The sequence below is a fragment of the Suncus etruscus genome, chromosome 1 (genome assembly GCF_024139225.1).
Source record: "Suncus etruscus isolate mSunEtr1 chromosome 1, mSunEtr1.pri.cur, whole genome shotgun sequence".
Classification (NCBI taxonomy): domain Eukaryota; kingdom Metazoa; phylum Chordata; class Mammalia; order Eulipotyphla; family Soricidae; genus Suncus; species Suncus etruscus.
Window position 1 is genome coordinate 193656154 of NC_064848.1, and position 23998 is coordinate 193680151.

At 46.4% G+C, this 23998-nt stretch overlaps 1 protein-coding gene across 1 annotated transcript in view; it reads left to right on the forward strand.

Moving 5' to 3' along the window:
- The first annotated feature begins 3782 nt into the window (after nt 1-3782).
- ITGB3 (integrin subunit beta 3) overlaps nt 3783-23998 on the forward strand; it is a 60370-nt gene continuing 40154 nt past the window's right edge. Inside the window, exons 1-2 of the mRNA XM_049781717.1 lie at nt 3783-3917; nt 19976-20061. Coding sequence (XP_049637674.1) covers nt 3845-3917; nt 19976-20061 — 159 coding nt within the window. The 5' untranslated portion in view covers nt 3783-3844. The remainder of the gene's footprint in view (nt 3918-19975; nt 20062-23998) is intronic.

Sequence of the window (23998 nt, forward strand, 5' to 3'; positions counted from 1 at the left end):
CTTTCTTTCTTTCTTTCTTTCTTTCTTTCTTTCTTTCTTTCTTTCTTTCTTTCTTCTCTCTCTTTTTTTTTTTTTTTTTGGTTTTTGGGCCACACTCGGTGGTGCTCAGGGGTTACTCCTGGCTGTCTGCTCAGAAATAGCTCCTGGCAGGCACGGGGGACCATATGGGACACCGCTTTTCTTGTGACTTTCGGGGTCTCACTTGGTGATGAACCTTGAGGTTGCGTGAGGAGAGATGGAGCAGGAAGAGCTTATTCTTGGGGGAAGAGAGAGGGAGTGAGTCACTTGTGAGATAGGATTTGAAGCTTAGGAGGACATGTTCCTACATTTCTTTTTTTCCTAAGGAATAGAACTTGTTGGGAATCATTCTGTTACATGTTCACTTAAAATTTAATTTAAATTTGCTTTTGTTTTTCTCCTCTTTATCCTTCTCTTCCTGGTAGTACTAGGGATCAAAAACCAGGATCCCAATGCATGCATGTAAGGCATGAGGTTTGCCATTGAACTACATTCCCAATAAGTGTATATATGTATATATATATGTATATATATTTTTATTAAAGGGACCAGAAAGATAATACAGGGGTTTAGGCACTTTCCTTGAATGCAGCCAAGTGTAGTTCAAGCCCTGATACTGTATATGGTTCCTTGAACACTGTTAGGAACCATCTTAAGTTTAGATGCAGGAGTAAGCACCATTATAGACTCCTGAGCACCTCTAGGGAGGTCCTAATAGGCCCTTGCTCATCCCACATTGCTAGGCTGACACAGAGCAGTGAGGCCTACAAAGCCAGGTTGAGTATGGCCTAGAATGGCACCAGGCCACTAAGTACTTCTGAGGATCCTACCCTGAGAATTGCTACAGACCGGGACTCAAGTCTTTTTAACCCACTAATTCAAGTCTCCACACCAGCCCCACACCCTGGTATCTTCTGCTCTGCTGCCACCAGATTTTGAGGCATGCTGAGACTTCTGTTCTTCAAACTCAAAAGGCACCGGTGGCATTTGCCTTGGTGCCCCAAATATTCCTCACTTCCCATGAGGTAGGCTTTGGAGGTGCCCAGAAAGGGCTTGGTTACCAAGTGCTTGGGCCTTAATGCCAGAATGAGAGGATTTAGAACTGAGCACTAAATTTAGCATTTCCATCATTTCCCTCGGACCCGTCATTTCCCCTCATTGACTTGGTCTATATGTAAAATGGGATTAATATAATAATACCCTTCTTCTTGGGGGCATTGTGAGGATTTTGGAGGGTAATACAGATGAAGCTGTTTCTGGGAACACCACAGACCCTTGACAAAGGTTGACTGAGAAGCTTCCAGAATGATGAAGCCAAGCTTCAGTCTCATCCCAAGCGGAAGGAAACACATGTTCAGTCTGTGACCCGGGCAAATAAGTTCTAGAAAACAGGATATTCGTTAGTTAGAGGGGAATCCAGGTCTGAGGTTCTACCACATACAGACCTTCGGACAGGAACAGTGGCTACAGGCTTCCATTGGGGACAAGGACACAACTCTGGGATCCTCAGAGGTGTCTGAATTCCTTAAAGAGGAGACGAGTCAAAGTTGGCCTGGAGGGAGTGGGGAGGCCAGCTTCTCCCCTCCACCTCCATGATCAGACACGTGAGATCTGGGTCACAATGGAGAACTCCAGGTTGAGCTGAGGTAAAAAGGCCCCAAACCATAGGGAAGTGGGCAGAGTGTACTCACCGTCACCCCACTCTTGCTCACTCTCTCCTTCCGGGAAAGGTTGACTCCCAAGTCCCTCTGTGGTACCCAGGACTTATCTCATATTCTGGCATCTTCAGTGTGAGCTGGTTGTCCTCTCAGGAATCAGCAGAGACCCGGTGGGTCCCCACTATCTTCCTGATAGGAAGTGGTCAGTGAAGTCACCACACTGAGGGAGAAGAAGGGAGATGCTTCAAGGGACCAGGACCCTAAGTGGGGTGGGTGCCCCAAGATCCAACTCAGTCTGGGCTGCAGGGATCCTCGGGATAACTTCTTCTTTGTGGACTTCCCAATTTTATTTCAGGAATGGAATATCTAAGAGAATTTTATTCCAAGAGTTATTTCTGCCATGACACAGTAATTAATGCCCGGTGACACATTGTGGGGTGTGTGCCACTCCTCAAAAAAAAAAAAAAAAAAAAACAAGGCCAGAGAGATAGCATAAAAGTAGAGCATTTGCCTTGCATGCAGAAGGATGGTGGTACAAATCCTGGCATCCCATATGGTCCCCCGAGCCTGCCAGGAGCGATTTCTGAGTGTAGAGCCAGGAATAACCCCTGAGTGCTGCTGGGTGTGACCCGAAAACAAACAAAACAAAACAAAAAAATAACAATTTTTTTCTTTTTCATTTACTGAATCCTACTAGGGAATAGAAAATAAATTGTGTCCTCAAACTCAAAAATCTTCTAGCTCAGTAGAAGAAGTGGAGGCAGAAGAATATAAGAAGAAATAAACAGAATATAAACATTAACATAAACAGAAGAAATAATCACTTCTGCTCTATGACAAAATGACTGCTGTTGGACTTACTGTCTCATAGTAAACTGGCAGGCTGCTTATTGGAAGAAGGAGCTGCAAGGTTTCCCCGGATCTTTGGATATGGGATAGGTCTCAGGTGCTGGCAGTGAAACTGAGGTTTAGCAGAGAGAACCTGAGAACTGACAAGTACCATTTCAGAGGACTTAGAGATGGGGAAGTTTTAGCTCAGAGGGAAAGGTCTCCCCAAAACTGGAGTGTCTAAGTGATCTTGAAGTCACTGAAACCACACTCCACCTTACGAGCCTTACGAATAAGTACTGTGTTGTATAATAAACAACACCCCTTCACGACCCCCCCAAATTGAAGATAAATACAAACCCCAAATAAGAAGAAAACCTCACCTGAATAGATCAAACAAATCTGCCAATAATTAATTCAGCAGCCTAATAGAACAAAACCCAATGGACTCTTCCAGGGAAGGCAAACACGAAAAAGCAACCCACAGTGCATAGGATACAACCTAATGTGACATTGATTCGGGGGGGGGGGGGGAATGACAGTGTTTTATGGGCACAAACAGGACAGGACCAAGTGGCTGTTAGCAAAGAGAAAGAAAGAGCTGTTTCAGGCAAGGTTACCTTCTGTTATAGACACAAAAGGTGTCTTATCTAGACAAATACTTGTCTAATAGGTATCAATGAGGACATTTCAGACTGGTTCTTTAAAAATTCCATTGGAGGGAGAGACTGAAACTTCATGTAAGTTGGTATTATTAGGTCTTGTTGGGACTTAGCATGAGTGACTCCATCTTGGACCTTAAATCTATACATAAAAGTGTGTGTGTGTGTGTGTGTGTGTGTGTGTGTGTGTGTGTGTGTGTAAAATAACCTACCGGTACTCTCCCTAGATCCCCCAAAAAGTGATTAATGAAGGATTGAAGGGGTGGTGGGCACTGAACAGGTTTGAGATACGTTTCTCACTTGCATGAACTGAAAAGTGTGAAGGAATGGAACTCGGGTTGCAGAGAAGTGTCCCCAAGAGCAGGTAGAGGAGGGCCGGGGGTGTCCCTTAGGAGATAGGACAAACAGGGGAGAGGACGCAGGTCCTTTCTGAGCTCTTTCTGAGCACGCTGAGTTGGGGACCTTCCCGGGAGCAGGACGCGCAACCTCCTAGCCAGCTCCAGCTCCTCCCCGGGAGGCAGGAGAGCAGGGACGGCGGGGGGGCAGAGGTCCAGAAAAGGGCCGGAGCTCAGGAAGCAGCCCGTGGCCCGCCCCGTCGCGTCCCACCCACCGCGTCCCTCCCCTGGGCTGCGGGGACAGCGGGCGCAACCCAGGCGCAGCGCGGCGGTGGCTGCGGAGATGCGGACGCGGCCCCTTGGAGCCGGGGCGCTGGGGGCGCTGGTGCTGGGGGCGCTGGCAGTCGCCGGCGCGGGTGAGTGGGGCCGTGGGGGACCTGCCCCGTCTCGGCGGGGACTTGAGGGGGGCTGTCAGTCCTCGGGAACCCCCAGATCGCATAGCCGGGAGGGGTCTGTGCTGTTCCCGCGCTGTCTAGGGGGGACAACAGTGTTGCCTCTTTGGAGGGCGCTCGCGTGCCAGTTCCACTGCTCTCCTTGCGCTTTGGTCCCACGTTTCTCTTTGCTCGGACGTGGCGGTCTCCTGCGTGGTCCCTGGAGCATCTGCATCCAGCACTTGAAGGTTCCAGGGTCCCCCAGGAGCTACCCGGGTCCTCTATGCAGACTCGGGTTCCAGTTTTTCCAACTATTGTGGATTGAGATTGGCCACCGAGGCTGAGCTAACCAGGCCCTGGGAGGAGGACCTCCCCCCCCTAATTCCAAAGAGTTTTTTTAGGGACAGCAAAGTAGATCCTGGCTCCAGGGCTACCGTGAGTCCCTCTCTGCATAGGTGTCATTAGGAAGAGCAGACCTGGCTGTCAGATAAATTAAGTGCTGCAGAGAGAAGATATTTCATTGTAGGATTTCCTGTTCCTACTCAAATTCAAAGAACTCTTCAGATATGCTTTGATGAGCACCTTCAAGGCTCTTGTGGGTATAGATGAGATGCTTATCTTTATTCACACACCCCAGGGTAGCACCACCAACCACCTTTTTGTCAAATGATTTGAGTGAGGTATTAGACCAGATGACAAACACGAGAGACAGTATAAGCCTTATACTATAAGGCTTTTGCACATAGCTGATCTGGTTTGATCCTCATAACATATATGATCCCCTGAGCATGGCCAGGAGTGACCCCTAAGCACAGATGGCTGTGCCCTTCCACCTAAAATAAACTTCCCCATGTTTCATATGGACAACATGTTGAGTTTTGTTCTATGTTTTATTTTGTTTTTGAGGGAGGAGGCACTATCAGTAGCGTTCAGGGCTTACTCCTGGCTCTGTAAGTGATGGCTGGCAGTGCAGGTCACTTCTGTTATCTCTCTTTCTCTCTCACCAAACTTGGTGAGTTTGGAGATAATCATCCCAGATCTGATGGGATCAGTTCCAGGAGATAGAGGGAGGTTGGAGGCCAGTGGTTATTCCCAGGTGGCTGAAAGGCCCAACAGGCTGGTTTGCTGTGATGTTTTTAACTAGCCCAGAGCAGGCTGATAAGCCTCCTACAGAAGTAAGAATTTCCATGGGGCTGGAGCAGTGGCACAGGGGTAGGGTGTTTGCCTTGCACGCTGCTGACCCAGGACGAACCTGGGTTCTATCCCTAGCATCCCAAATGGTCCCCCAAACCAGGAGCAATTTCTGAGCGCAGAGCCAGGAGTAATCCCTGATCGTCACCGGGTGTGGCCCAAAATCAAAACAAACAAACAAAATAAAACAAAAACAAAGAAAAAAGAAATAAGAATTTCCAGCATTCTGCCCTGGAGATATTAGTGCTTGGATTCAGATCTATTCTGTGTGTGCACCAGCTGCGTCTCAGGCCTTACTCTGTACTATGGGGTCGCTTTGGCTGTGTTCTGGGGATCCAACTAGACTTTGTAGAGCTCTGAAGTGCTGTTCCTGCTTGCAGTGCTTGCACCCAAGTTCTTTGAGCCACCTCCACCACAGCCTTACTGTTTTGTTTGTTTGTTTGTTTGTTTTTGGGCCACACCCGGCAGTGCTCAGGGGTTACTCCTGCTGTCTGCTCAGAAATAGCTCCTGGCAGGCACGGGGGACCATATGGGACACCGGGATTCGAACCAACCACCTTTGGTCCTGGATCGGCTGCTTGCAAGGCAAACACCGCTGTGCTATCTCTCTGGGCCCCACAGCCTTGCTGTTAATGGAGGCAGTGAAAAATTGCAGAAGGGCTACTGGGCTGCCTTCTATGAGATGCCCACATCTTAAAAAATCACTTTTTATTTTATATTTATTTATTTATTTATGATTTTTGGGCCACACCTGGCGATGCTCAGGGGTTACTCCTTGGCTATGTGCTCTGAAATCGCTCATGGCTCAGGGGACCATATGGGATGCCGGGGATCGAATCCAAGTCTGTCCTGGGTCAGCCGCATGTAAGGCAAACGCTTAACTATCGCTCCAGCCCATTTTATTTTATTTTTGAGCATCAGCAATGCTCAGAGCTTATTTCTGACTCTACAGTCATGGATCAGTCCTGATGGAGTCCAGGGGGACCATATATGGTGCCAGTGATCAAAGCTGGGTTGGCCACGTGTGAGGCAAGCATCCTCCTGCTAATTTATCTCTTTAGTCCCCAACTTCCTTTGTTGCTGATGGATCTCTGCATCTTATCAGCATGCTTATTCATGGCTTAGAAGTGAATAAGCAAGACAGAGTCTAGCTGGTTCTTGGTCTTAGATTCGTGATGAAAAGTACTTGTGCTATTTGGGTTTCTCCTTCCACTTGGGCTCCCACTACATCTTTTGTTGATCTGATTTACACAGTTGTAGTGACCTTTATAGGACCTCGCTGCACTAATAAAGAACCTTAAATATACTCGCAGAGAATTTTTTCACAGATTCATCAGCGTGACTGAGATGGAAAATAGAGCACAAGCCTCTGACCAGACCCGCAGAGTACTAAGTGGGTACAAGTCCCAGGAATAAGTCCTGTTGACTTTATTCTTAGTCCTTTGGGGTGCCAGGGATTGGCTTACATTGGATACCCAATGTTGAGGGATATGGAGAAAGGGAAGAAAAAAAGGGTGCAGAGGTCACCCCAGAGTTGGAGAGTCTAGGAAGGGGAAAAGAGAGATACTCTGAGGTAAAACAAAACCTAAAGTTTTTACTGAGTTTGAAATTTGATGTGCAAAGATGATGATGATGATGAGCATTATCAGGGAAGGAACCCCAAAATCAGTTAGACTGAAAACAACTTCATACATGCTTCATCCAATGCATGTTGGATTTTATGACTTCCCTGTGACTTTCCTATGAAATATGAAAGCAAGCGACTTTCAAGTTTTGCTTGGTGTCTCCATCTAGGTGGTTCAGTTCTGAATTGTCACTTCTCCTGCTGAGTTTATTTCCTGAAAACTCCCTGACATAAAACTCACTGTGGGGAATCAGGCAGGATGTGGAGACACACAGGAGGGCAAGTGTCATCTGGGGAAAAAGCCAATTGTAGTTTGAGCCTGTCAGGTGTGGATGTAGGGTTGGTACATTCACAGTGTGGCGGTGGAGCTAGCTGAGTGACCTTGGGTCACTTGGGTACATGACTTGGGTACATGACTTGTGTCACATGGGTGACCTTGGGTACATGACTTACTCCCTCAGGGCCTCAGTAGTTCCCTCTGAACAATGGTAAAACAAGTTAGCTGTGATTACACTGACTAAATGAGGTACTGGTGCAAAATAAGTGCTCAATAAATGGCAGCTGCCATCATCATTCTTTTCTTACCCAGGGTAGCTGCCCGCCAGAAGTCAGAGCTGCTGACATCATGTTCAAAGGCTACAGAAGGAGACTGTTAATTCCTCTTCTTCATGCCCATGATAAGAGGCCCATTCCACACTGGTGGCATGGCATTTCTCAGACCCTCAGAAGAGGCTGAAGAGGAGAAAGGACAGGAAAACAAAGATTTGCTCCTTCAAGAAAGCTTGAAGTCTTGTCTCTGGGAAACAGGGCTGCAGGCTCCAGGAGGGGAGACTCAGCCGTCTCTCTGTTCATTAGTCTGTGCTTAGCACCTGGCATGTGTATGGAAAGGTCAGAGAGGTGTCTAGAGGTGGTGTGTCTTCTGGGAAGAAGCCCAGTGCTTGAACCTCTGCATTCATTCAGATTGGTGGCCTAGTGTCCAGCACAATCTTTTTGTTTTTGTTTTTGGGTCACAACCGGTGACACTCAGGGGTGACACTCCTGGCTATGCGCTCAGAAATCGCTCCTGGCTTGGGGGACCATATGGGACGCCTAGGTCAGCCTCATGCAAGGCAAACGCCTTATCACTGCACCACAGCTCTGGCCCCTGTTCAGCACAATCTTGAGAGGCTGTTAGTCTACAGCCAGCATGAATTCTTGGGGCCTATGCCCTCTGAATAATGCCCCTATAGTTCCCTGTTTGAGTATGCTGGAAACTTAGGGGACTCCCTATGTGATCCCCTTCCCAGAAGAGGCCAGGAGCACTGCACCCTCCCTTCTCCCCATTAGTCAGACCTGTCAGGGTTACTGAGGTTTTCTGGAGACACCAGCCTGAGCAAGGAGGCAACAACGAGGCAGGGGAGTTTGGCTGTGACTCTGGAATTTCCTAATAGAAATTCCACCTTCACAACTCCACACCCTACTAGGGTATCATCCCCTTCTGTTTATCATCCTCTCTCAGCCCCAAGAATCTTTCTGCCCTTGTTGGCAGGAAGATCCAGGAGGCATGCCCACAGAAACCACAGTTCTTGAATCAGCAGACAGATAATTATGGGGGGGAGTGACAGAGCTGCTTCAGGAAGAAGCCACTGGCTGACCAGCCCACAAGCCATTCCTCTTCCAGCTTCTCCTCTCCCAGGCCCTGACCCCTGCCGAGTGGGAAGCTCAGAGCCTTCCACAGGCAAGGCCTGTGCTCTGCTGAGCTATTTCAGGCCCCACTCCTTTTTCCTTCCTTCAATTCCTTAGCTTGTTCTTCTTTCTTTCTTTCTTTCTTTCTTTCTTTCTTTCTTTCTTTCTTTCTTTCTTTCTTTCTTTCTTTCTTTCTTTTCTTTCTTTCTTTCTTCTTTTTCTTTCTTTCTTTTTCTTTCTTTTTCTCTTTCTTTCTTTCATTTTTTTTCTTTCTTTCTTCTTCTTCTTCTTTCTTTCTTTTCTTTCTTTTTCTTTCTTTCTTTCTTTCTTCTTTCTTCTTTCTTTCTTTTCTCTTTCTTTCTTTCTTTCTTTCTTTCTTTCTTTTCTTCTCTTTCTTTCTTTCTTTCTCTTTCTTTCTTTCTTTCTTTCTTTCTTTCTTTCTTTCTTTCTTTCTTTCTTTCTTTCTTTCTTTCTTTCTTTCTTTCTTTCTCTTTCTTTCTTTCTTTCTTTCTTCTTTCTTTCTTTCTTTCTTTCTTTCTTTCTTTCTTTCTTTCTTTCTTTCTTTCTTTTTGTTTTTTTTTGTTTTTTTTTTTTTGGTTTTTGGGCCACACCCGGTGACGCTCAGGGGTTACTCCTGGCTATGTGCTCAGAAGTCGCTCCTGGCTTGGGGGACCATATGGGATGCCGGGGATCGAACCGCGGTCCGTCCAAGGCTAGCGCAGGTAAGGCAGGCACCTTACCTCTAGCGCCACCGCCCGCCCCTCTTTTTCTATCTTTCTTTCTTCCTTTTTCTCTCTCTCTTCTTTCTTTCTTTCTTTCTTTCTTTTCTTTCTTTCTTTCTTTCTTCTTTCTTTCTTTCTTTCTTTCTTCTTTCTTTCTTTCTTTCTTTCTTTCTTTCTTTTTCTTTCTTTCTTTCTTTCTTTCTTTCTTTCTTTCTTTCTTTTCTTTCTTCTTTCTTTCTTTCTTTCTTTCTTTCTTTCTTTCTTCTTTCTTTCTTTCTTTCTTTTCTTTCTTTCTTCTTCTTTCTTTCTTTCTTTCTTCCTTCCTTCTTCTTCTTCCCTTCCTTCCTTCCTTCCTTCCTTCCTTCTTCCTTCCTTCCTTCCTTCCTTCCTTCCTTCCTTCCTTCCTTCCTTCCTTCCTTCCTTCCTTCCTTCCTTCCTTCCTTCCTTCCTTCCTTCCTTCTTTCCTTCCTTCCTTCCTTCCTTTCTTTCTTCTTTCTTCCTTTAATAATATCTTTATTTAAGCACCATGATTAGAAACGTATTTGTAGTTGGGTTTCAGTCATAAAAAGAACACCTCCCGGGGCCGGGCGGTGGCGCTAAAGGTAAGGTGCCTGCCTCGCCTGCGCTAGCCTTGGACGGACCTCGGTTCAATCCCCCGGTGTCCCATATGGTCCCCCAAGCCAGGAGCAACTTCTGAGCACATAGCCAGGAATAACCCCTGAGCGTTACCGGGTGTGGCCCAACAAAAACAAACAAACAAACAAACAAAACCCCCCCCAAAAAAAAGAACACCTCCCTTCACTAGTGCAACATTCCCACCACCAATACCCCCCATTCCCCTTTTCCCCCACCCCCTGCCTGAATTCGAGACAGGTATTCTACTCTCTCACTCATTACCATTGTCATGATAGTGTAGTTATTTCTTTAATTGCACTCACCACTCTACATATCGTGGCCTGGTCCTTCCCGCCACCATCTCTATTGTCTCTGGGTATCATTATAGTAATGTTTTTTTTTTTTCCCTTAAATCCCATAGATGTTTGAGACTATTCTGTGTCTCTTTCTTTTCTTTCTCTCTTTCTTTTTATCTCCTGGAAGTACTCAGGGGTTACTCATGCCTCTGTGCTCACTCCTGGCAGTGCTCAAGGGATCAAATAAGGATGCTAGGGATCAAATCTGGGTTGGTTACATGCAAGACAAATATCTTCCCCACTGTACTATCTCTCTGACCCAGTATGCATTCTTTGAAGTCAAGTTTACTGAGCTGCACTAAACCCCACCCTTGTCAGGTACACCTTCTATGAACGGGGACAGTTAAGTAACCATGTTTTTTTGTTTGTTTGTTTGTTTGTTTGTTTTTTGGATCACACCCGGGAGTGCTCAGGGATTACTCCTGGCTCTATGCTCAGAAATCGCTCCTGGCAGGCTTGGGGGACCATATGGGATGCCGGGATTCGAACCACCATTCTTCTGCATGCAAGGCAAATGCCCTGCCTCCATGCTATCTCTCCGGTCCTCTAGTCTCACTCGTGCAGACGATATCTCAGCAGTGAAACCACAGGGCTCACAGTCTTTCATGTCTGGCTTCTTTCACTTAGCACAGCACATTCTAGATTCTTCTGTGCTGATCCACATCTCTAAATGCTAAGAGGTTACCTGAGGCAGCTTCCTCAGCTGTTGAAACTGTCACCCAGAAAAATATTTTTGTGTCCAAATATCACATGTCACATACCAGGACAGGAAGAACCCAGGGCTTTTATGACGCTTAATATTTTGGTTAGCATCTTTGAGAAAAAACAACCCACATGGTCTTTCTGTTTCTCTGTACTGTGCCCATAACTTTTCCTCACTGCCTCCTTCCACCAACCATAGTCTCTTAGCGCACTTAGTTAGGATGCTCAAACAGTCAAGGGAAGAATGAACAGTGTTGTGCAATATAAAATGTCCAATATTAGGGGCCAGAGCGATAGCACAGTGGTAGGGCACCTGGCTTGCACATAGCTGACCTGGATTCAATTCCTGGCATCTCATATTGTCCCCTGAGCCTTCTAGGAACGATTTCAAAGTGCAGAATCAGGAATAACCCCGGAGCGCTGTTGGGTGTGGGGCCCCCCAAAAACAGTTCAGTATTAGACCGGGAGATAGATCAAAGAGCAGGAGAAAAGCTTCATATGTGGAACTCCCAGTGTTGACCCCTGGCCCCTCTTGTCTCCTATCACTGCAAATTGTAGCCCAGTTTTTTTTTTTTTTTTAAAGGCGAGTCAAATGTTGAAGGTTAAAACTGCCCATTTTTGGGGCCGGAGAGATAGCATGGAGGTAAGGCATTTGCCTTTCATGCAGACAGATGGTGGTTCGAATTCCGGCATCCCATATGGTCCCCCGAGTCTGCCAGGAGCAATTTCTGAGCATAGAGCCAGGAATAACCCCTGAGTGATGCCGGGTGTGACCCAAAAATCAAAAACAAACAAAAAATTTTTTTGCCCATTTTACTCTTTTTTTTTTTTTTTTTTGGTTTTTTGGGCCACACCCGTTTGACGCTCAGGGGTTACTCCTGGCTATGTGCTCAGAAATCGCCCCTGGCTTGGGGGGACCATATGGGACGCCAGGGGATCGAACCGCGGTCCTTCCTTGGCTAGTGCTTGCAAGGCAGACACCTTACCTCCAGCGCCACGTACCCGGCCCCACCCCATTTTACTCTTAATTTTCTTCCCTTGTAATGTCCATCCACTCTCAGGCCAGGGAGATAGTTCTGTAAGCATTTTATCTTTTTTTTTTTTTTTTTTTTTTTTTTTTATGTCTTGCATGCAGAAGACCTGAGAATGATTTCCTAATGCTACATGGTCCCCACAGCACCACTAGGAATGACTCTGAACACTGAGTCAAGAGTAATCCCTGAGGCTGATTGATGTAGCTTAACTTTCCTCCTATCCACTCAGATGGTGTGTTTTATTCATATTTTCCTCTTGCATATATAATTATTCATATGCACACAATTGTTCCACTTCCTAATGCAATGTTCTATTTATTTTAAATTTACAAAAGCTTTTGCCCTTTACATAGGAAGAACTCCAAGTAAAAAAGAAAAAAATCTGGAACTCAGACACGATATCATTCCTGCAGCCTTTTTTTTTTTTTTGACCAGTTTTTTGGATAACTTTGTACAAGTCATTTTAACTCTGGGCTCTTGATGTCTGTGGCTATGAATAGAAGAAGATGAAGGAAAAGTCTGTTTCTGTCTCTTCCACCTTCAACTACAGAAATGTATCCTGTAAATGACTAACAATTTAGAATTGCATGTAAGGGTTTCTTTGGGGGGCAAAATAGAGGTCCTGTTGTTGAAAACAGGCTTGAAAAGCTTCCTACTAGAAAGCACTTAGAGATGAATCAGCCCTAACTTTGATAATGGGGATCTTGGAAAGGGAAAGCTTAGAGATACATTCCCTCTTAACCACACTTTTTTGTTTGTTTGTTTGTTTTAATTTTTGGGTCACACCCAGCAGTGCTCAGGGGTTATTCCTGGGTCTACGCTCAGAAATCGCTCCTGCCAGACTCGGGGGACCATATGGGATGCCAGAATTCGAACCACCGTCCTTCTGCATGCAAGGCAAATGCCCTACCTCCATGCTATCTCTCTGGCCCCCTCTTAACCACTCTTTAACCACTAGGAAAACTCCTTAGATTGAGGCCTTGCCATTTATTTCATCATGGGTATGTGCTATGACCCTTTTCTGGGATTAGGGCACCTTAAGAATAGATCCCACTTTCAGGCACTTTCTGGAAGCTGTGGAGTGAGCTGAGAAGTTTGCTTTAATTTTCTACAGTTTTGGAATTGCTAGACTAACAGTGTGTGTGTGTGTGTGTGTGTGTGTGTGTGTGCGTGTGTGTGTGTATTTGCCATACCCGGCAGTACTCAGAGTTTACTTCTGACTCTGTGCATCACTTCTGGCAGGACTTGGGACCATATGCAGTGCTGGGGATTAAACCCAGATAGGCAGCATGCAAAGTAAACACCTTAGTCCCTATACTCTCTGCAGGCCCACAACAGAGTTTTGATGCTGAAGATGTTACAGTTTCCGGAAAATCTAGGAGATCTGGGAGAGTGTGCAATGGAAGGAATGTAAACACTGAAGTAAGGCAGAACAGAGGGCATTCCAGCTTAGCTTTCCTTTTTCTTTTGTAAAAGTAAGTCAGGGCACAGAGAGATAATCCAGAGGTGAAGGCACTCACACAAGTGCTTTGTCTGTGACTGACTTCAGTTTGATGCTGACACCCCATCTGGTTCTCAGGAGGAACTCTTGAACAGAGAGCCCGGGTGTCTCTGGGTGTGGCCCATCTATGCTCCCCCGCAATGAAGTAATTCAGTCACGTCAGACCGAATCCGGCAGTATGGAAATAGAATTCTTAGAACGTGCAAGTTTTGAGACTAGAGCAAGAGTCAAGCGGGTAGGATGTTGGTCTTGCATATGCCTAACCTGAGTTCTATCCTGGCATCCCATTTGGGGCTTATGTTCGCCAGGAATGATTCCTGAGGTCAGAGCCAGGAGTAACCCTTGAGCAATGCTGAGTGTTAACCCCCCATCCCAAAATAAAGTACAAGTTCCTGGGGGTCTTGTTTCAGAGGATCTGTACTGTTCACAGTTACTCTAAATCTCTGTTCTATATGTAAACATAAGCCATAGAATTATGCATCATTGATACTTAATAATATACCTCAAGTGTCTAATTATGTCTGTTAGTGACTTTCTCTTATTTACCCTAAGCATTATAATTCTAGCCAGAAGGCATAGGCATACCTGAAATTATGTAATCAATTCCTGATAAGTGGATAGTGGGGTCATTTCTGGGGATTTTGGTCTACATATAAAGCCACAGGGGTACATTTATTCCCTAGGGTGTATTTTTGTCTAAGTATCTCTGTAGACACAGTTTATTTGTCTGTTTTGTTTTGTTTTGCTTTGGGCCACACCCAGTGGTGCTCAAGGGTTATTCCTTTGTGCTCAGAAATTACTGCTGGCAGGTTAGGGGAACCATATGGGATGCCAACAATCGAACCTGGATCGGCTGCATAAAAGGCAAATGCCCTTCCCCCTGTACATAGATTTTTTTGAATGAAAGCAGCTGTGTCAAAGGACATACATATTTAAGCTTCGAATTTGTTTGGCCAATTTATCCTCTGAAATAGTAGGGCAGGTTTGCCTTCTTACCAAGGCATGCTGGCAGTTGGGCTTGGTGCCCCCTCTGCTGCCAGCTGTTTGTGCCCATGAGGCAAGAACCAGGGGAGAACTGGACAGTTGGATGTCCAGGAGGTCACCAAAGGGGCATTGCTGGGCTGTGCCTCAATGGAGCTTATTACAGGCTCATCTCTTCTCTCTACCTCGTGAGTCAGCAGGAAGGTGGGACCACACTGATAACATTTTCTAGAACTTGTGATGTAGCATTTAGAAATATCTCTAGGCTACTCAGATAAAATCAGCATGTATGCCATGCTTGTGGGGACTTAAGGGGAGGCATGAGGCCTCCCTGAGTATCTTTTGCTCTCGAGGTTGTCTGGCTAGAGCCCCGACAGCCCGGCAGCACCTTCCAGGCTGAATCAGAGGGAGGCCTGAAAGGTGACAAGACAGTGCACTTAGTTGAAAGGCATTGGAGTGTCTCAGTATGGAGGGTTTCAATGTTTGGAATATAGATTTCTGCCCTGGGTTCATTGAGAGGCAAAGGGGCATTTGTTTTCTGATCCTGTTAGTGGAAGGGGCTGGGCATCCCTAGTATAGGAAGTGATTAGAACAAAGATCAGAAAAAAGAAAACCTTATTTATTGAATATTATATATGGTTCTTTATATTTATTTATTTTTGTTGTTTTTTGGGTCACACCCATCAGCTTTTCTGGCTCTGTACTCAGGGGTCATTCTTGGCAGTTCTCAAGGGCCCTTTGGAATTCTGGGGAACAAAATCAAGTCAGCAGCTTGCGAGGTAAATGCCCTACCTGCTGTACTATCACTCCAGCCCCAGATAGTTCTTTCAATATGCTATTTCGTTTTATCCTTTCACTCCAATGTTCCATATCTATACATCTATGTAGGAATCTGGAGGAAAGTAAGCGTCTGTTTGGAGCATGTGATACAGAATCAGGTAGTAGGGAGATTAGGTACAGGCCCAAGATCATTTAGGCAGGGAAGTGGCACTGGTGGTTTTAGACCTGAGGTTTCCTGTTGTTAGTTGGCAAGTGGACCATGTCACACTCGCTGTTACACAATGTGTGTGCTTTCTGCTTCATGCTTCTCCCTTATGGCACTACCAGGGGACCAGGTTGTCATCTCGGATCACAGCCTCACATGCCACGATGATGAGCTCCATGCAGTAGGCAGCACTTTCTTGCCTGATTAAACCTCTGGAGAGGACAAACAGCCACACTCTGACTTCGCATCCACAGGCCAGATCTGCTTCCTCAAGGTTCAGAGTCGGGATATGGCCAGTGGTCAGAACATAACTTGGTCTACATGGCGATCCACTTGCTCAGGATTGTCTTTCTCATTGTCATGTTTCATCCATTGGCATGTCTTTAGAAGATTCCTCGAGTCTTGTCACAGAATTCTTGCCTTTGTCTTCCAAGCCCAGCCCTCTGCCATCAGCTTCCCAATTCTCTGCCATCTGCTCTCCTTTTAGTGGCCAGCACGATCCCCTTCTGCCCAACTCTGCTCAGATCCCTCCAGTGGCTTCCCATGACCAGGAGCGTGGCAGCCACACTCCCACCAGTGGGCATCAGCTTCCAAGGATCTTGTGTCCCTGCCTGCTTTTTCATCTTCCTTCCCATCTTGGCCATCCCCTTAGAGGAGTATTTGAATACTAACCCTCACTTAATGTACAAGACAAATCTGACCATCATTTGTTTTATCCTAATCTGATGGTTTCTGGTTCTGCTCCCCATGGCCCCTGTTCGTGGCATCCTCAGCTGTGTGTAAAGTGTCCTGTGGAAAGGTGTCTTCTGGGAGGAAAAAAAAAAACAACATTTACCTGTTTTAGTCAACTTTGAACTCAAAATAAAAGCAGCCACCACAAGACAGTAGCAATTACAGCAGCCGTCATTACTGAGCTCTTTCTGCATGAGAGCATTTGATAAGAATTATTTTTTTATTTCCCCTCATGGGTGCATTTGAGGGATGCAGGACCAGTCTACCTGTGTTCTTGATCTGGCTACACTGTCAAAGGAAAAGGATGCTAAGAGCTGTTAGTTAGTTGAGTGACAAAACAAGACCCTCACATCTCCGATGGGGTTAAATAAATGGTGACTCCAGTGCCTTTCACAGGGTCAGAGAGAGAATGGCTATGGAGCTTCAGCTCACTGCCCAGCATGGCCTGACAGACTCCAGTAAGTTATTCCTTTCAGCAGATGCTTTCTCAAAAACCTACTGTTGGTGGCCAGTCTTGGTGGAGAATGTCAGGAGGGGTCATTCATTCTCAGCAAACTAACCTGCCATTCATTAAAAAGAGGAGTAAGGAGGCCAGAGGGATAGTACAGTGGGTAAGGTACTTGCCTTGGGTATAGAAAAGCTGAATTCAATCCCTGGAGCCCCATATGGTCCCTCAACATCATCAAGAAGTTAGCCCTAAATGTAGAGCCTTAGCACTACCAGATGTGGTTCCTTCCCCGATAAAAAGAAGAGAGCAGGGGATGTGGGTAACCATGGCACGCCCACTCCAGATGCTCAGGCCCTACTGTGCCAGGAACTACCAGGGCTGCTTAATAGTGCTTGGGAACCTTTGGGGCCAACCCAGTGATGCTTGGGAGACCATGGGGTGATGGGGGCTGAACCTGGGTCACACACATGCAGGGCACATTCCCTAATCCCTGTGCTATCTTCTTGCCCTCAGAATTATATACCTTGTAGAAGCAGTTCGTTTATATTAGCCAAGGATACAATTCAATGGGAAAGTACTTGCCTTGCATATGAGAGGCTCTGGGTTCAACTCTTGGAAGTGTACACACACACACACACACACACACACACACACACACACACACACACACACTTCCATTTGTGATGGTTATCTATAAGTTAGTAACTTCTGCTTTTTTGTTTTGTTTTGTGGTTCTTTTTTTGGGGGGGGGGCTACCCAGCTGCGTTCAGGGGTTATTCCTGGCTCTGTGCTCAGAAATTACTTTGGTGGGGTCGGAGAGATAGCACAGCGGCGTTTGCCTTGCAAGCAACTGATCCAGGACCTAAGGTGGTTGGTTTGAATCCCGGCGTCCCATATGGTCCCCCGTGCCTGCCAGGAGCTATTTCTGAGCAGATAGCTTGGAGTAACCCCTGAGCACCGCTGGGTGTGGCCCCCCCAAAAAAGAAATTACTTTGGCAGGCTCAGGGGACCATATGGATGTCAGGGATTGAACCTGGATTGGTTGCATGCAAGGCAAACACCCTGCCTGCTGTGCGCTAGCTCTAGCCCCAATTTCTGCTCTTACGAAGTTGTACAATGTGAAAGACAAAAAACTAACAAACAAAAAACAAAGTTGTAAAATATGGCACAGGGGTTAAACTGCTTGTCTTGCATGCAGGTGGCCCATCCTGGTTCAATCCCCATCACTGCAGTTTCCTGAGAACCCTTGGGAGTGACCCTAAGCATAGTAGCTCCTGAGCAATGCCAGGTGTGGCCCTCCCTATGTCTCCCCTCCTCAAAAAAAAAAAAAAGTAAAATACACTAATCAGTAGAAGTCAAACAAATCATCCTTGGAGTGGGGGCTGCTAGTTAATGGACCATTGGCTTTATATTGAAGGCCCATGGGGCATTTTCCATCGATTCTCAGTTAACCAATTAGCCAGCAGTTCAATGTGAGGTCCCAAGGTTTTGGCGCTGTGCAGCATGGGGAGTACTGGGAGGTCCTGGCAGTGCTCACCAGGCAGTGTTGGAGGACTTCCAGGGCTGCACCTAAAGGTGCCTGGGGTCCCTGTGGTGCCAGGTATTGAACTGGGGTTGGCTGCACGTAAGGAAAGTGCCTTTCACCTGGTTCCATTTCTCCATTGGCCCACTTTTAAAAGTCCTAAATGCCTTGACCTCATTCCTCTCACAGTGTTGATGCAGGTAGACAATGGTGCCACACAGCTTCCTCCCCCAGAATGTCCCCCCGTTGTACCCAGGGCTACTACTATTCTCACTCTGGATTGTCTAGGGCCTCTGAGGGGGAAGTAGTGGTTACTTTGGGGGATGTGGAGTGAGATGAAGAGCTTCAGGACACAGGGAAAATCCCCCAGGAGGTCAGGTTTCTAGAAATAGACTTGCTGGTCTTACCCAGTGGAACCAAAGGACTAAATAAGAAACATGGGTGAAGGACTTATCAAGATAAGTGACCATGGGGTGGTCTGGGGTCTCACTTAATTCCTCCTGTGGGTAGAGGCCTTCTTGGGGGTACTGAAAGGAACCGGCTGATTTGTCTGCGGTCAGGAAGCCTGTGCCGGGAAGCTGGGGGAGATGTGGGTATCTATCTGAGCAAAGACCTCACGTCTGCTTCCTGCCTGGACTTCTCGGGCTATTTTGGTGCCTCTGCTCCTATCCCTTGCTACCCTCTGCTCCATCTTTCCGTCCTTGGGTAGTATGAAGACTTGGTCACATTGGAATGATTTTTGTAGGACTGAGACTCCAACCTACAGTCTCATTGTCTTACACATTCAGGTTAAGAGCTCTAACCACTGGGCTCCATCCCCAGCCCCCATTAGTTAGTCTTTGTTAATGTTTCTTCTACTCTACTCCCTAAGGTGTTCTGTGTTTGGAACCCAAGAAGTAAATACTGGGAATCCTGAGATGAATTGAAATGATTTGCTTTCCACAAGCATACCAGAGGGACATGGCCTCAGCAGTCATTCCATACTCCCATGTTAATTATGTTAATTTTGTTGCATCTAGACATTGAATCCTCTGGGTAATAGCTGTGGCTTTGGGACTAACAGGACAGAGCCTGTAAAATCACCCCACACACTGTATCTCCAACCCCCAGGCGAACGAGTCTAAAGCAGGGTCGCACATGAAATAACCCAGACCACACTGAGGATAAAATACATGTAGTTTGGCAATCTTCTACCTCGTATATCCAGCAAGCTACCTACCAGAACTGTTTTTATTGAGTACAGAGACCACCCCCAGGTGGGGCAGTAAGGATATAGTAAGGGTAGATAACTCAGGCTATTCTGAGCCTGTCCCACCCAGGTTTACATATAAAACAATCTTTGTTTTGGGGAAACTAGTTGTAAACAAACTGATACAAGAAACCAGGGATGGTTTTTGTTTTAGGTAAAATAAGGTGTAGCCTAACAAGAGCCCAGCACCTCTTGCTCATTTTCACATACGGTTGTGAAATCAACTGCTACTTTCAGCCTTTTTTTTTTTTTTTTTTTAGCCACACCCAGTAGCACTCAGTGGTTACTCCTGGCTCTGCACTCAGGAATAGCTCCTGGCAAGCTCAGGGGACCATATGGGATGCCGGGATTTGAACCACCGTCCATCTTGGGTTGGCTGCCTGCAAGGCAAACACCCTATCACTGTGCTATGGCTCCAGCTCCTACTTTCAGCCTTTCTATCCATTATCATCTGTTACTTTGGGTCCACAATTGGGCCTTGTCCAATCCCTTACTGTCCCCTTGGCAATGACAAATTTTCTCAGCTTTTCTCATTCTCCTTCCTTGCTGAACAGCCTGCACTTGATCCATATCTGAAATTAAGGTGTGTTTGTGGGCAGCTGAAAGGTGTAAATCTGGGCATTGGGCAGTGGTGTGGGAAGGTTTGGCAAGGATGGGGGCAAATCAGTTATTTCACTGTACCATTAAATGCTGGTGCCTTTGTCTTTGTGTTGCAGGCCCCAACATCTGTGTCACACGGGGTGTGAGCTCCTGCCAACAGTGTCTGGCTGTGAGTCCTATGTGTGCTTGGTGCTCAGATGAGGTAAGGAGCAGAAACAAAATTATCTTCTGTTGCAGGGTTGGACACATGGAATTAGCTCCTCTCTCTAAATACACCAGCCCCAGGTTTTTCTGAGCAAAATAGAGGTGGGACTTTTCCTCTGATGAACATTGATGGGTGCTGCCTTGGGGAGTGTGGCTGGAAAGTCATCCCAAGTTTACCCTGTGGCACTGGTCTTAGCCAGTTTGGTTGGGCCTCTTGGCCTTCTGGTAGCCATTATTCCCCTTGACTACACTTAATTTTTTTTGAGGGGTGGAGCACCCCATGGGTCTGGGTTTATGGTTTTTGGACAGGAAGGGAGAGGATAGTTGGTATAGAAGAGACACTAGCTTTCAAACATCTAAGAAGTTTTTTTTTGGAGGGGGGGAGCACACATTTGATGCTCAGGGATTACTCCTGGCTATGCACTCAGAAATCGACCCTGGCTTGGGGGGACCATATGGGACACCAGGAGATCGAACCGTGGTCCATCCTAGGCTAGCGCTTATAAGGTCTTACCTCTAGTTCCACCTCTCTGGCCCCAATCCCAGAAGTTTTAAAAGCAAATGAAAGCACTAGGTTAAGTGTGTGTGTGTGTGTGTGTGTGTGTGTGTGTGTGTGTGTGTGTGTGTGTGTGTGTGTGTAAATTTAAATGGTGAATCTCCTCTTTTCTCCTCAGTTCTTGGGTGATGGGTACTCTAATGGATCTTCCATTTCCCCTCTTTCTCTTCTTCCCTTCCTTCTTCCCTCTCTGAGGTGTCAATGAGGAAAGGAACTGGAGCAATTTATGAGAACTGGACGGTAACCGGAAGGGGTTAGCTGTGTCTAGGAAGACGCCTGTTGCGTCTGGGGCCCTAGGGAATGAGTGTGTCTGAGGAAATGGCTCTATTTGTGGCCTCGAGGACGGGGATTTGGAGCTGGCAAGGCCTGGGGGTGGTGAATGTGCCTGGAGAGAGGCCAGTGATTACAGAGTCTAAGGCTGAGTCATAGCTCCTTCCCCCCAGGTGGTTACCTGACTGCCAGCTGAGCCTCCCTTGGTCACCACAGCCCATCCCTGCCCTCATCCAGGCCTCATTCTCTGTCTGCTTCCCTTCTTAATCTGCTGAGTTTCCTAAACAGGCAGCTCGCTGCAGGCTGGAGGAGTGGTTAGTGGGAGCAGGAGGCTGTGTTTATCCCTGGAAAAGAGAATCCCCCCAGCAGTGGATGGAGAACCAGCCCAACACACTGCTTTGGCCTTGATGCAGATCAGCACGGGAGTGTGGAAATGTCTCCCAAGGCAGCTGCTGACCAACATCTGGGCCATGTTGACTTCATTTAGTAAAGAAGCCATTCCCTGGGACTGGGAGGGGGTGCAGAAAGGGCTGAGCCTACCCTCTACCCCCCTCAAGTCTCCACTTAATTCTCCACCCTGGCCTCTGTCTCAGCAAGCTGCTGAGTGTGATATGGTCCCCACCCTTCTGATTGGCCAGATTCTCCTTGTCTTGGTCCCCAGTGAGATATTCTTAAGCTTTTGCCAGCAAGATAGTTGGATTCTGCAATTGAATCCTGGAAGAAGGGAAAGCTGGAGAGGGCGGATGACTCTCTCGATGGGGGTGGGTGGAAAGCTGGCTGGCAAATGGGAGACATACTCAATGCCATACAAAAGATGTCCCCTTTCCCTCCCCCACTTCAGCCCAGAGCAAGAGAACATGCAGGGAACTGTGGCCCAGAGACAGGCTGGAAAGGAAAACATATTCTTGATCTTCGTAGCAACGTACCATGGAACTGAGGGGTACCGAGGCTTGGCCAAATGCCTCAGGTCACATGACCTGGTGTGACAGGAGTAAATAGAGAATCTTTATTAATGGTCATGATCAATTTTACTCCTTGGATTGGCCAGGGGAGTCCAGTGGGGGAGGTAAAACTCTAGTGTACATGCAGGAAATGGGGCATAGAGGGGTGGTTGAGGGATGAAGTCAGGGAAGAAATGGGTGCAGCTCAGACATTATCTGGGTGAATGAAAATAAAAAGCAAAGTGAGTGTGGCCAAGCATGTAGTGAAACATGACTGTGACTATCTCTGGCCGGAGGGAGGAGAGAGGAGGCAGAAGGGAAGCCCAGTGTAGGGCAAATATGTCAGCAGGGAGGAATCCCAGGACATAGCTGTAACAAGACATCTGTTTCTTTTTTTTTTTGAGGGCTTCCCCTACATGGACAGAATTTAATTTTTGAAAATTCCTTGGCCATTGACTTAAAAAAAAAAACCAGCAAACTTGTGGGTCAGGGGCGCTGTGCATGATTGTTGAATAACCCACCCCAAGGAGCCTGTTTCTGCCTCCCTTGCTCTGGCTGCTCCAGGCCCGGTTGGCAGTGCCTGGACTAACAACAACTGGTTGGGCTCAGTGTTCGCTGTTCCTGGAGGGGAGCAGCCCTGGGTGTGTAGAGCAAGCACTTGGCTGGGGAATCGGAAAATGCAGCCAATGTGGATGAGTGTGGGATGCAGGGCACATCTGCATTGGGTGTGTTCTGCATTTGGGGTTGGATGTTGACCTGGGTGGGGGTGATTGCTGTCTCCAGGCTGTGAATCTAGCAAAAAATTTAAATAAAATAAAAATAGTCTTCCCTCACATGGAGATTCAACTTAGCTTCAGGATGCCATATTGGATTCTAGAACCTTCCAAATTTTCCTGATGGTATCATCAGGCGTTCATGGTGGTACAGTTTAAACATAAAGGTTCCTACAATGAACCCTGGGTCTATTGCATGAGTATAGGTTGTGGTGAGAGATTTGACAAATATTCCCCCATTGAGGTGGCTGCTTATAGGTGTGCTGGTGGGTAGAAGTGGAGTTCAGTTTACCAGATAAAATACAAGGCATTCAGTTAAAATGGAATTAAACAACAGATGTTTGATATGTAAGTATGCCCCAAAAGCTTATTAATTCTGGCAGTCGTAAAGTAGAGGGAAATACTTGAAAATATATAGAGCTCTTGGGGCTCAAGGAATATAAAGTAGTTAGAGCATTTTCTTTGCATGTGGCCAACCTAGGTTCAATCCCTGGCATCCCATAGAGTTCCCTGAGCAATCAGAAGTGATTCCTGGGCCCGGAGAGATAGCACAGCGGTGTTTGCCTTGCAAGCAGCCAATCCAGGACCAAAGGTGGTTGGTTCGAATCCCGGTGTCCCATACGGTCCCCCGTGCCTGCCGGGAGCTATTTCTGAGCAGACAGCCAGGAGTAACCCCTGAGCAACACTGGGTGTGGCCCAAAAACAAAAAACAAAAAACAAAACAAAAAAAAGAAGTGATTCCTGAGTGCATAGCCAGGAGTAGCCTCTAGAATTGGGGGTATGGTCCCCCCAAAGAAAGAAGAATAAAAAAAGAAAATATACAAAGTGCAGAAGGTGGAGAAACTATTTTAGCATAACATCCAAAGATGAAAGAATAGGTTTGTTTTAGGGAAGGCTCCAACTGGACTCTTATTTTCTTCTTTGTATTAGTATGGGAAAGGTATAGACTACTATTTTATTTCTTTTGGCTAAGTAGTTTTGTTCTTACTTGTCTGATGTTTTTTTTTCTTTTCCTTTTTAATATTTTTTTATGGTAGTAGGTGTGGAACCCAGAGCCTCACATATAAAATGTGTGCTTTACTGCTCAGCCATTTCCTTCACCTTTCTTTTGTTTTCACTCTGGAAGGTTAACATTCTCTTTGCGAGTTTTGTTTTAACTTTTTATTATTGTTTTTGTTATTGGGCCACATCCAATGGTGCATAGGGCTTACTCCTGGCTCTATGTTCAGAGATTACTGCTGGCCATGCTCAGGGAACAAAATGGCGGGCCTGGGATTGAATCCAGACTGATCATGTGCAAGGCAAGTGCACTACCTGTGATCTGTATTATCTCTTTGATCTTTAACTTATTATTTTAAAAATATAGTTTTCTGGGGGCTGGAGCAGTGGTGCAGT